General features: G+C 37.7%; 1 protein-coding gene across 1 annotated transcript in view; it reads left to right on the top strand.

Moving 5' to 3' along the window:
• LOC107694146 (neuron navigator 3-like) overlaps positions 1-8238 on the top strand; it is a 184387-nt gene extending 176149 nt beyond the window's left edge. The window contains exons 41-42 of the mRNA XM_016493750.1: positions 3328-3345; positions 5284-8238. Of these exons, the coding sequence (XP_016349236.1) occupies positions 3328-3345; positions 5284-5403 (138 nt within the window). The 3' untranslated portion in view covers positions 5404-8238. The remainder of the gene's footprint in view (positions 1-3327; positions 3346-5283) is intronic.
• Positions 8239-11199: the final 2961 nt, after the last annotated feature.

Consider the following 11199-nt stretch of genomic DNA (forward strand, 5'->3'; position numbering starts at 1 on the left):
ATTTAAAATTAAAAGATTATGTTAATTCATGTATTTGAATTAACCATCATGTATTTAAGCTTTATTGACCAGTCAGCATCCAATACTGGAACCGCAGTATGACACCCATTATTGTGGATTTTCCTTGTCTGTCAAACTGATCAAATATAAATGAATTACATCTAATAATGTGCAACTGTCCCTTTCACAGCCCGTATGTCATAGGAACTATGAACCAGGGTGTGTCCTCATCTCCAAACCTGGAGCTGCATCACAACTTCAGGTATGGTACTCAGATATGATCTGATGATTGTTATTACAGCCTCTTGCCACATGGGGGCCATAAGTGATCATATTTTACATTTGTCACTTACACATATACATACACGAACAGTACAAAAAACACATACACACACTGATCTTTCCAGTCATGTTCTCAGTGTAATATCAGACCTTCTTTCCCTCAGGTGGGTGCTGTGTGCCAATCACACTGAGCCAGTGAAGGGCTTCCTGGGCCGATTCCTGAGAAGAAAGCTGATTGAAACTGAGATTGATAAAAACATGCGCAGTAACGACCTCATCAAAATCATCGACTGGATTCCAAAAACCTGGCAACACCTCAATTCCTTCTTAGAGGCTCACAGCTCCTCAGACGTCACTATCGGTAATACACACAACGCATAAGCCGCATTTGATCTGGTTATTCACAGAACAGAGGTGAGATATTTCATCTGTCACTCCCAGGTCCTCGGCTGTTTCTGTCCTGTCCGATGGATGCGGACGGCTCACGTGTGTGGTTTACTGACCTCTGGAACTATTCTCTGGTGCCATATCTACTGGAAGCAGTACGAGAAGGACTGCAGGTACACATGCAGCCACAACACTCAATGTATTGGTTTTTTTTTCTCACAGTTTGTAGCTAAAACTTTTTGTTATCTGCTTGGCTCATTGCTCCAGCTGTATGGTAAGAGGGCGGCATGGGAGGACCCGTCCAAATGGGTGATTGACACCTACCCCTGGAGCTCCGCCTCCCTGCAGCATGAAGGCCAGTCACTGCTGCAGCTGCGGCCGGAGGACGTGGGCTATGATGGCTACAGCTCCTCTAAAGACGGAGCCACCTCCAAACAAGTGTCTCAGAGCGACACAGAGGGAGACCCACTGGTAAAGATAGCTTCATAAAACATAGTTAATTTAGATAATACACTACTGTTCAAAAGTTTGGGGTTGAATTAAAAATATAGCAATATTGTGGAATATTATTAATTTAAAATTTCTTTTTTTAGTGTATTTTAAAATGTAGTTTATTCTTGTGATAGCAAAGTTGAAAGATTACTCTTTCTTAAGAAATCATTCTGATATGCTTATTTGCTGCTTAAGAACCATTCATTATTATTATTATGATCAGTGTTGAAAACAGTTGTGCTGCCTGAAACTGTTTTTCAGGATGATTAGGAAGTTCAAAAGAACAGCATTTATTAGAAATACATATTTTGTAATATTATAAATGTCCTTACTGTAACGTTTGATCAGTTTAATGTGTCCTTGTTGAATAAAATCATAGATTTCTTAAAAAAAAAAAAAAACTTATTCATCCCAAGCTTTTATCGGTAGTGTATACTGTATGTCAGTGGTTCCCAACCCTGGTCCTGGAGGCACCCCAACACTGCACGTTTTGCATGTCTCCTTAATCAAACACACCTGATTCAGGTCATCAGCTCAGTAGTAAAGACTCCAAGGGTGCTTCTCAAACGGAAGGCTGCATCCTACCGAGGCTGTGCCCTTCCTAGCTCAGTCCTTCAGAGGCTTGTAGGCTAGAGTCCTCCTCGGCATTAAACGCTAGAATGAGACAGTCTAGTAAGTGCGCGTGGCTACGTCACATATGTTCCCGCCCTCACCGCCAAGGCACGAAAATACTAATAAAACTTTGTTTTGGAAAAATACTTTGTATTACAAATCATTCTATTATTTGGCTTTCTATTAATTCAATACAATGAATCACAGCCGTCTAGTCTCCCACTCGCTTACATTATTGGCAGTTTAGCGTTTAGTGAGTAATTTACACCAAAACGAAAAATAACATCTATGCTTTCATGTCTGGAAACATTATTTTTGTCTTACATTTCATAATAAATTCAGACAAGCTCAGTACTGAATCGTTTTTCATCAGTTTTCATGAAATGGAATGGGCACAAAGGATTGTGGGTGATTGAAGGTAGCAAAGGATACATCCCATGCATCCTTCAAATTCAGCTGAATGAAGGACACGAAACGAAGGCTGCCTTCCAAGGATCCTTGCGATTGAGATGGCTTTCAGCAACGTTTGATGACGTGACAGCCGAGATATGCAGCCTTTGTAGGATTCAGCCTTCCGTTTGAGAAACACCCCAAGACAGGGGTGTCAAACTCAATTGCTGGAGGGCCAGAGCCCTACAGAGTTTAGATGCAACCCTAATTAAACACACCTGATCCAACTAATCAAGTCCTTCAGGCTTATTTGAAAACTACATGGTATGTGTTGGAGCAGGGTTGGAATGTGCAGTGTTGGGGTGCCTCCAGGACCAGGGTTGGGACCCACTGCTGTATGTTATAAGATACTAAGAGATACAGTGCTAAATTTTGTCTTGCTAAATAAACAGCTCTTTTTCTATGTAGACTAGAAACTGCCCAAGAGCGGCAAGGTATTGAATAAGATCATATTTCATAGAAACTATGAAGTCTACAGTGTTATCTAGATCAAATTCTCACATACAGTATTTTTCTAAAATGTCCATGGATAATAAAGACCAGGGGCTCAGATAATCTGTCTGTCAGTGATAAGCGTGTGTGTGTGTGTGTGTGTGTGTGTGTGTGTGAGAGAGAGAGAGAGAGAGTTGAGCCCTTTCCTACCCTCCTGTGGACATCACTGTACTATAAGATTCTGAATATGAACGCTATGATATTAATGTCCTCTAGGTGGCACCACTTAGATATTCAGCACAAGCAGTGGGACTTATTCATTAATCTTGACACATGGGCAGAACAAATGTCTTTGTAAATCATAACTTGTTGATCATGTAACTTGTTGCATTCAGTACAATTGCACAGTTTACATGAGAATGGACTTGTACACAGAAATTTGTTCTGATATTTTTTCACGAATAAGGCCCAATGTCAAAAACACTATTCTCAACACATTTTTATGTTGTACAAATATTTATTAGTGTTCATTATTAATCATTGAAATAATATGATAATAATAACTTTGGCTTCCTGAGGTCAATGGCACACTTTGCGAAAAGGCTTTTAAACAAACATTATTGTGCTGTCTCATCTTGCTGTTTCCTCTCATTTCTTTTTTTCCGAGAACAGACGTTCAGAGATTATAAGGTGACAGAACTGCTGTTGTTTGTTTAAATATCAGTGATTAGTTTGATCTAATTGAGTCTGATAGCGCTTTTGTTTATAGATTCAAGGATTTTATTAGTTGTAAAGTTTCTCTCTATTGTCTCTGTGTGAATATTGAGGTAAAAACATTTTGTCTGTCTGTGTTTGATCCAGTGTTTGTCTTTTTGTTACACTTTATATTTACATTCCAGATGTGTTAAGCTAGTGTTTAAATAGCCATTGATGTGAATTTGTGAATGAGATTTTGTAAACACCATCAGTTTCAAGCGTTGTGGCTATGTTTTTGAACATCAATAGCGTGGTTGTTCATGTGTTGTACAACTGAAGTAGTGTGTTGTTTGTTTAGCACAGAGTATCATTGGGGAATGTTACATTTCAAAGTAACTTGTTACACTGCATGTGCCCTAATCAAAAGGACTTAGTTCAAAAACATTTAATGTTACTTTTTGTGGAACGTGTGGAAGGTGGGGTCACATTTATCATTATTTGGCAAATGTTTGCAGGCAAAATTCATTTCAAAAGTCATTTCATTTCATCAATACGAATATATGCAAGTGTGAATTTTGCATTAGGGAAAAAAATCCCACACAGATTTCACAACAGGTTCAAGTTGGTTACATAAATTCACAACGTTGACCAACAGAAAGATGCTTGGTTTGAAAGTAACTTCTGTGTCAGCTTTGCTTCATACATTGCTACACTATTAAAGGGATAGTTCACCCAAAACTGAAAATTCTGTCATTAATTACCCTCATGTCGTTCCAAACCCGTAAGACCTTAGCTCATCTTCGGAAAAACTAATTAAGATATTTTTGATGAATTCCGAGAGCTCTCTGACCCTCCCATAGACAGCAAAGATCCTAACACGATCAAGGTCCAGAAACGTAGCAAGGAGATCGTTTAAATAATCCATGTGACTTCAGTAGATCAACCGTAATTTTACAAAGCTACAAAAATACTTTTTGTGCGGAAAGAAAACAAAAATAACGAGTTTATTCAACAATTCCTCTCCTCCGCATCACCCTATAGCGCCGTTTTGGAGAGTATCACATACCTAAACAACATATGCAGCGTATGTATGCAGATACGTTGTTTACACTTTGATCTGAACATAAACAACGTATCCGCGTACGCTGCTGCTGACACAGAACAGCATACGCTGTTTACATATGTGATACTCTCCAAAATGGCGCTATAGGGTGACGCGGAGGAGACAAATTGCTGAATAAAGTCGTTATTTTTGTTTTCTACGCACACAAAAAGTTTTCTCGTAGCTTTGTAAAATTACAGTTGAACCACTGATGTCACATATATTATTTTAATGATCTCCTTGCTACAGTATGTTTCTGAGCCTTCATCCTGTTAGGATCCTTGCTGTCTATGGAGGGTCAGAGAGCTCTTGGAATTCATAAAAAATATCTCAATTTGTGTTCCGAAGATTAACGAAGGTCTTATGGGTTTGGAACGACATGAGGGTGAGTAATGATAGAATTTAAATTTTGGGGTGAACTATCCCTTTAACAATAGACAATTGACCTTTTTTGCCTGTGAAATTCAGCTGAAAATTTGCTAATGTGACTGCATCTGAACATTCTGGCTACTCGTGTTTCTGTTTTCTTCCAGTCTATGTTTTTTCCCCCCAGAACAATAGAACAAGTCTTGGCTATTCATTTTTTTTTTAATAGTTTGTAACATTGTTTAATTGCATTGTTTACAAGGATCTAGTGATCTAGAAGACAAATTACTTTTTAAATTCTATTTGTAAGTAAATAAATAGAGATGTATGTTACTTATTGGAATTTAAATTTAAATGTAATGCATTACATACTTCTTATTCTTGAAAAGTAACTTAATTACATTGTAACATGTAACCCTGACTGTAACATCTTCCGCATATATTTTTCCTTCTCCGTCCATTAGATGAATATGCTAATGAGGCTACAGGAAGCTGCTAACTACTCCAGCGCCCAGAGCTGTGACAGCGACAGCGCCAGTCACCACGACGACCTGCTGGACTCCTCATTGGAGTCTGCCCTCTAGGCCCTGCCCCATTAGAAGAAGTAGTCTTCTGATTGGTTTAAAAACAGAGCAAAGGGCCCACAGGACTTGTGCTTATGAAACAGGCTTATGAAACGCCTGACGCCTCCGGTGGTAAAAGGATGCAGAGTCCAGGATACGGCGAATGAAAAGGTGCTGGTGGCACACACGACACTGGCGAAAAGTGTGTGTGCCCACATAATTAAAAAAAACAACAACTGGAATTTGAATTTGTTGGAGGTGATCCGTTAGTTAAACATGTTTACAGAGGCAAGTGTTTATTTTAAATTCACTGAGGTGCAAAAACCTAAAGGGCAACATTCTGAATTCTGACCTCAGTCAATAAACTGGTGCTGCCGTGGTGCCAAAACCAACACGCGGTTTACACTCATCTCGCCAGCACCATTCATGAAACGCCTCTAGCCAACAAGCACAAACGTGCAACGTGTCATTACCGCTACTGTGAAATCATACGCAAATTCGCAAATCTCGTTTCACTGCCAAGCGTATAGTGACCTACAGCACCCCTGCACCACACCGTTCCTTGCAGTAGTCTTTCGTTCGACCCCACGGCCGTTTGCATAGTTTTTTCTCTTCTCCGCAGGTACGAGGCAACCGCTTGTAGGAGAGTGTACCAGCTTTGTGAAAAAGACCAGAAAATGGTGCTTTCTTGCTGCCTTAAGTGTGCTGAGCTCTGAAGACATTTAAATGTGGTGCCACTGTCCTTTTTCGCAGAAATGATGGCGTAGGACAGAACCGATCAGACATTTTCCTAAATATGCCACGTCCACATATTTTATTTTTGTTACAATTAGTGTAAAACACGGCATTGTAAAGGTCCAAATGTATAAAAGTAAAAAAGATCTTTATGTAATCCCAGCTGAGCTGGGATCACTTGAATCGAGAGCACAAATCCGACGCGTCGCTTCGCTAGCATGCTGTTTTTACTTTGCTATATGTGTGTACTTGCACGCGGAAACGTTTTTCGCTCCCGTGCGCCAGTGTTTGTGTAGTTGAAGTTCATTCATCCTTTCTTTTGGATGAGCTGTCTTGCACAGCCTCTTAAAGATGCACTCTGCCCGGTCGGTATTGCGTTTCTGCTCTTCTAGTCTAGCATTACGCTCTTGTGATTTACAGAGAAAAAAAAAAAAGCAAACCAGCAACCTGTCCAAACCGTATATGTCTTGTAATGACTGGTTATTATACAGAGCTCTAAACTGTACAGTGAGAGGTGAAGTGTTTTTCAATTTCAGAAAACTTTAGTGTCAGTTTACTGTTCAAGGGCGTAAAATCATTCAAAGCGATTCACTGTTTTATCTTCGCAATGCATCAGAGCCCAACCATATCTAACTCGCATAACACTGTTACACTTCCTGTCCTGCAGCTTTCAGAGACACTGGTCCCTTTGGACGTAAACCTCACTTAAAGACCCCATGAATGTTTTAATGTAGAACCCGACTGCCGAAAATAGCCATTCTAAAGAGCATCTGATTGGACAGAAATGTGTATGCATCCTTAAATGCAGGATCATTTTTGATCTATTGTGATTCAAATATGTTTATGAAAGATAAATACTGTACATTTTAAATGTGTATATCTGCTTAAAGTATTTCTGACAACTTCTAAGAGTACAAGAGCATATAAATGACCTCAAAACTAATAGACAGACAAAAAGCCACAAAACTCTTCATTTTGAACTCGTTTTTTTTTAACAATTCATGAGTATCATTGCACTAGATAACACAATCAAATCAAGCGGCATGTATTTTGCAAAGAAACATTTCACAAAGTGTGTGACGTTTTTAAATAATGAACCATTACAGTGTTCAAAAGGAATACAAAAAGTATTAGAGGACACTTTCTGGTCGTCAAACAGAAGAACTAGACCTGTGGTTACTTTGCTCAACTAGTAAATCAACAAGAGACAAAAACAAGTTAGTTGAAGGTTTAACATCATTTGTTATGAAGATGCTACTCGGTTTGGTGTTTTGTGTTTTGTTATCTAATATAATGATACAGAATTCAAGTTTGACTAAAGTCTCTGAATACTTCTTAGGGCCACTGTAAATCACTTACGATTAAGCAAAAACTTTAAACAGATTACCCAATTTACTGTGAGAGACTTTTCATTGGATTATATTTTAAGAGTTTGCACATGTTTACAGTAAATTAATCTCTGTTTGCTTGATGTACATGGTCAGGAGATACAAGGTGTTTCATACAAGGTGCTAAAGGTGAATCATTGAAAAGCTTTGCGTCTTATACGATCAAGCCTTTACCACATCCAGCTTCACCTTCTGACTCAAACTACTTTTCGCAAAGTAACTCATCCTCACTGCCACAGTTTTACAGGCTTTAACCTTCCAGTCTTTCCAATCTACCTTTTTGTTGATTCAGGAAACTGCTTCTTTTTAATTCCTCGGCACTATACAGCGGTGCTATGTATTAACCTCCAAACTCTGAGACTCTGTGCCTGATGCTTTGCTTGTCAACCATGTTCAGTGTAAAACTACTCAACAGAAACATTTATAAGAAGTGCAGTAAAGGTTTCCAACTGCCTACTGGTCCCTAACCTCAAACACAAATAGTGATTGTCCGTGGTACATCACAAATCATCTTTTCCTTTTCTTCATGTTATTGCAAACACATCTCTCGGTCAGCGCATAACATTGAACTACTTTGAAAATGTTTCTTTTCAGGTGGAACATTTGTTGGTAGATGTTTTATATTTTGTACATTTGTAAGTAACATATCATGTAAATAGAAAGAGACCACAATTTAATTCATCTGGGGGATTTTGTAGTCTTTGTAAAGCCCTAATAAATGGTATTTGGTGTCACCCGAGCATTGAGTGTTGATTCCTTATTTATATATTTATCAAAATTATTTTATAATTATGTTTTGTCTTTTTTTTTTTATGTATGTTTTATGTGTATGTCATATTTTGTGTGGCAAAGTACTATTCAGTTCAGTTTTACCAATAAATGATTCACTCATGAACCTTGTTGTGCCCTCTTGTGGTTCTGGAAGTAATAGCATCACGACTGCGCTGTGGCCTCAGCTTATTCTGAATTCATTACAGTGTGTTAAGACCAGAGTACATTGCTTGAGACTTGTGATGAGCTGAGGTTTCAGGGTGTCTGATTTGCAATAACCCTACTGCATGCATTAAGAAAGCAATATTTAAAATAAGCACATTTTTAGATTGACTTGCGATATTTGTAGGGCTTCTGAAATTGCATACTGTCTTAATATAATATGTAATTGCATTGCAGCCTTTACAGTATATTCTTTATGGAAAGTGCATTCTATAAAGAATGAATGTGTGTGAATGTAATCCAGATGTACTGCATGTGATGTGACCTACAGCTCATTCACTGCAAGAATCGTGGTTTCATATAGTCAAGTCTCCATTGGATGCGCACTTCAGAATCTCTCTATTTTGCCTAATTTTCACATATGCATTCTTTGTGTTGTATTACTATGCTTGGTTGCTAATGAATGAATCAAACAATCAATAAATGTTTCAGATGATCTGCGGAAATAATGCTGGCATGATTGACCTCTGTGTGATCTGTAGTCTGACAGGCAGGTCTGCAATAGATGACTGCATTACTATAGAAGTGCTAATAAAGATGTTGTATTACCACCACACTTTATTCAATCAGGTGTCCTATAATGAAACTTGGGAAGGGTTTATTCTCTTCAAACTGACTCAGTGTCTTGCTTTGTCAGAGCAGGAACAATCAGAGGCTTTTTCCCAAACAATGACCTTAAATATCAAAGGGAATGAGGCGTCTCAGCACGGCCTGTTTGTGATAGCTGTAGTTTAATGTACTAAGTGACATGCATTAGCATTATATAGAAGTATATTTGTATATAGAAGTCTTAAATATTAGCAACAATACCCTGTTTAATTCTAAACGTTAAAGAGGGATGGAAAAAGCGGTTACACTTTACTTGAAGGGGTGTGCATAAGACTGACATGACACCTTCATAATCATGCAATGACACGTCATGAATATGAAGGTTTTTTTATGCATGTTTATGCACACCCCTTCAAGTAAAGTGTTACCGAAAAAGCCATATAAAACTAAACTATTGCATGTATATTAGCCTTTAAACATTGTGTGTGTGTGTGTGTTATAGTTTGTATATATACACTCTAAAAAATGCTGGGTTGTTTTAACCCAACTTTGGGGGATCCATTGGTTGGCAAGTGATGTAATGCTAAATTTCTCCAAATCTTTTCCCATGAAGAAACAAATCTATCATCATCCATCTTGGATTGATTAAAGGTAAGTTAAGTTGTTGAAATTTTAATTTTTACCTTTTTTTTCCAGGAGTAAATTTATGTCCTGAGTGTACCCTTCTCCTGACATCAATACAAACAAGCAAAGTAGATCAAATGTCTTAGCCAAGAGGAAGGTGTCCGCTTACTTTCCGGATCGTACACTGCTGAAGAAGTGATGGAAAAACTTTTGAGTGTAGCGGTGTAGGGCTGATTGATGCTCTCCGTTCCTTTCCCAGCATCACCCTGAGCTTCAATCTCTCTGGGCTTTCACTTGTCAGATAAATAAATGGCTCATCAGTGTCTAATTTCATAATAGCTAATTATTGATCTGCATGAGTTGGCAGTGTAATTGAAATGAGGCTGGAACACTGTGTCTCAGAGTGCTGACGAAAGAGACGACCTCACAGTGAATCATTCTCTCTGGTTCACAAAAGACGTCAGTAGATTTGTCCCCTCCGGCAGATGAAGAATTTGCAGTAGATTAAAACTCTTCGCTATCTTGATTACATGAGGTGATTTGATTAGTGGAAACATTTTACCTGCTTACCTCAAATAGACTACACACTACGCTAAAAAAAAAAGCAATTCCCATCAGCAAACCGCAAAACACCTGTTTTTGGTAAAGCAATTTCATGTTATAACAAATTGGTACTTTGTCAAAATAAGCTAAAGAACAAAAAGTTTACGCATCAAGGATTAACGAACCATCAGATTCAAAAGCGTAAGATATGTATTATAAATTATTCAGACTCTATCTACTGAACTTTCACCACAGACAAATATTTCTGCAGTGCTAACAAAACTATATTTTCTTCATATCATGCATGTATTAAATGTGCTAGGCATTTTGTTTTTTGGTGTTGCGATATAGAGTTTCTATCAAGCACAATAATTTAAAATGAAGACAAAAAAGTGAAATATGGAATGAAAACCTTCAGTATGAAGACAATGACAATGTTAACAAAAGTAAGAACACTGCCATGAAGTTTTATTAAAAAGTGTATTTTAATTCCTTGCATAATTTAAATTGTTATGCAATTTAAATTGTCTTATTTGGGGACATCGGGACAGTCAGATTTGCTTAAAAATACATATTTATATTTCTGTTTTGTTTAATTTTAAAAGTGATTCCAGTGATCTTCTCTGATATGTGGGCATGTTCTTTTAAAAACTACTTGCAGATAAAGATTTCAGTTTCAGTGAATCAATGATCTATAGAACTTTGGGAAAGAAATTAAATACAAATAATACTAATTAAAAAAATGCTCATGATCACGACTTTACTGTTTGTTGAGCTAATCAAAAGCAAAATAAATCAAGCATATTTAAAATCCTTCGTTTTCAGTGGGCTGTGAGTCGTAGAGGTCAGTTGCTAATAATTATAATCTACAAAGACCCATGAGATCATATAAAATGAAAAACAGCATGCAGAGTTGCAGTGATTGCATGAGAACGACAAAGTCTTCTCTATTAAAAAAAAAACTTTTTTCAGAAATAATAAAAAG

Source organism: Sinocyclocheilus anshuiensis, unplaced genomic scaffold, assembly GCF_001515605.1.
Source record: "Sinocyclocheilus anshuiensis isolate Anshui unplaced genomic scaffold, SAMN03320099.WGS_v1.1 scaffold1003, whole genome shotgun sequence".
Classification (NCBI taxonomy): Eukaryota; Metazoa; Chordata; class Actinopteri; order Cypriniformes; family Cyprinidae; genus Sinocyclocheilus; species Sinocyclocheilus anshuiensis.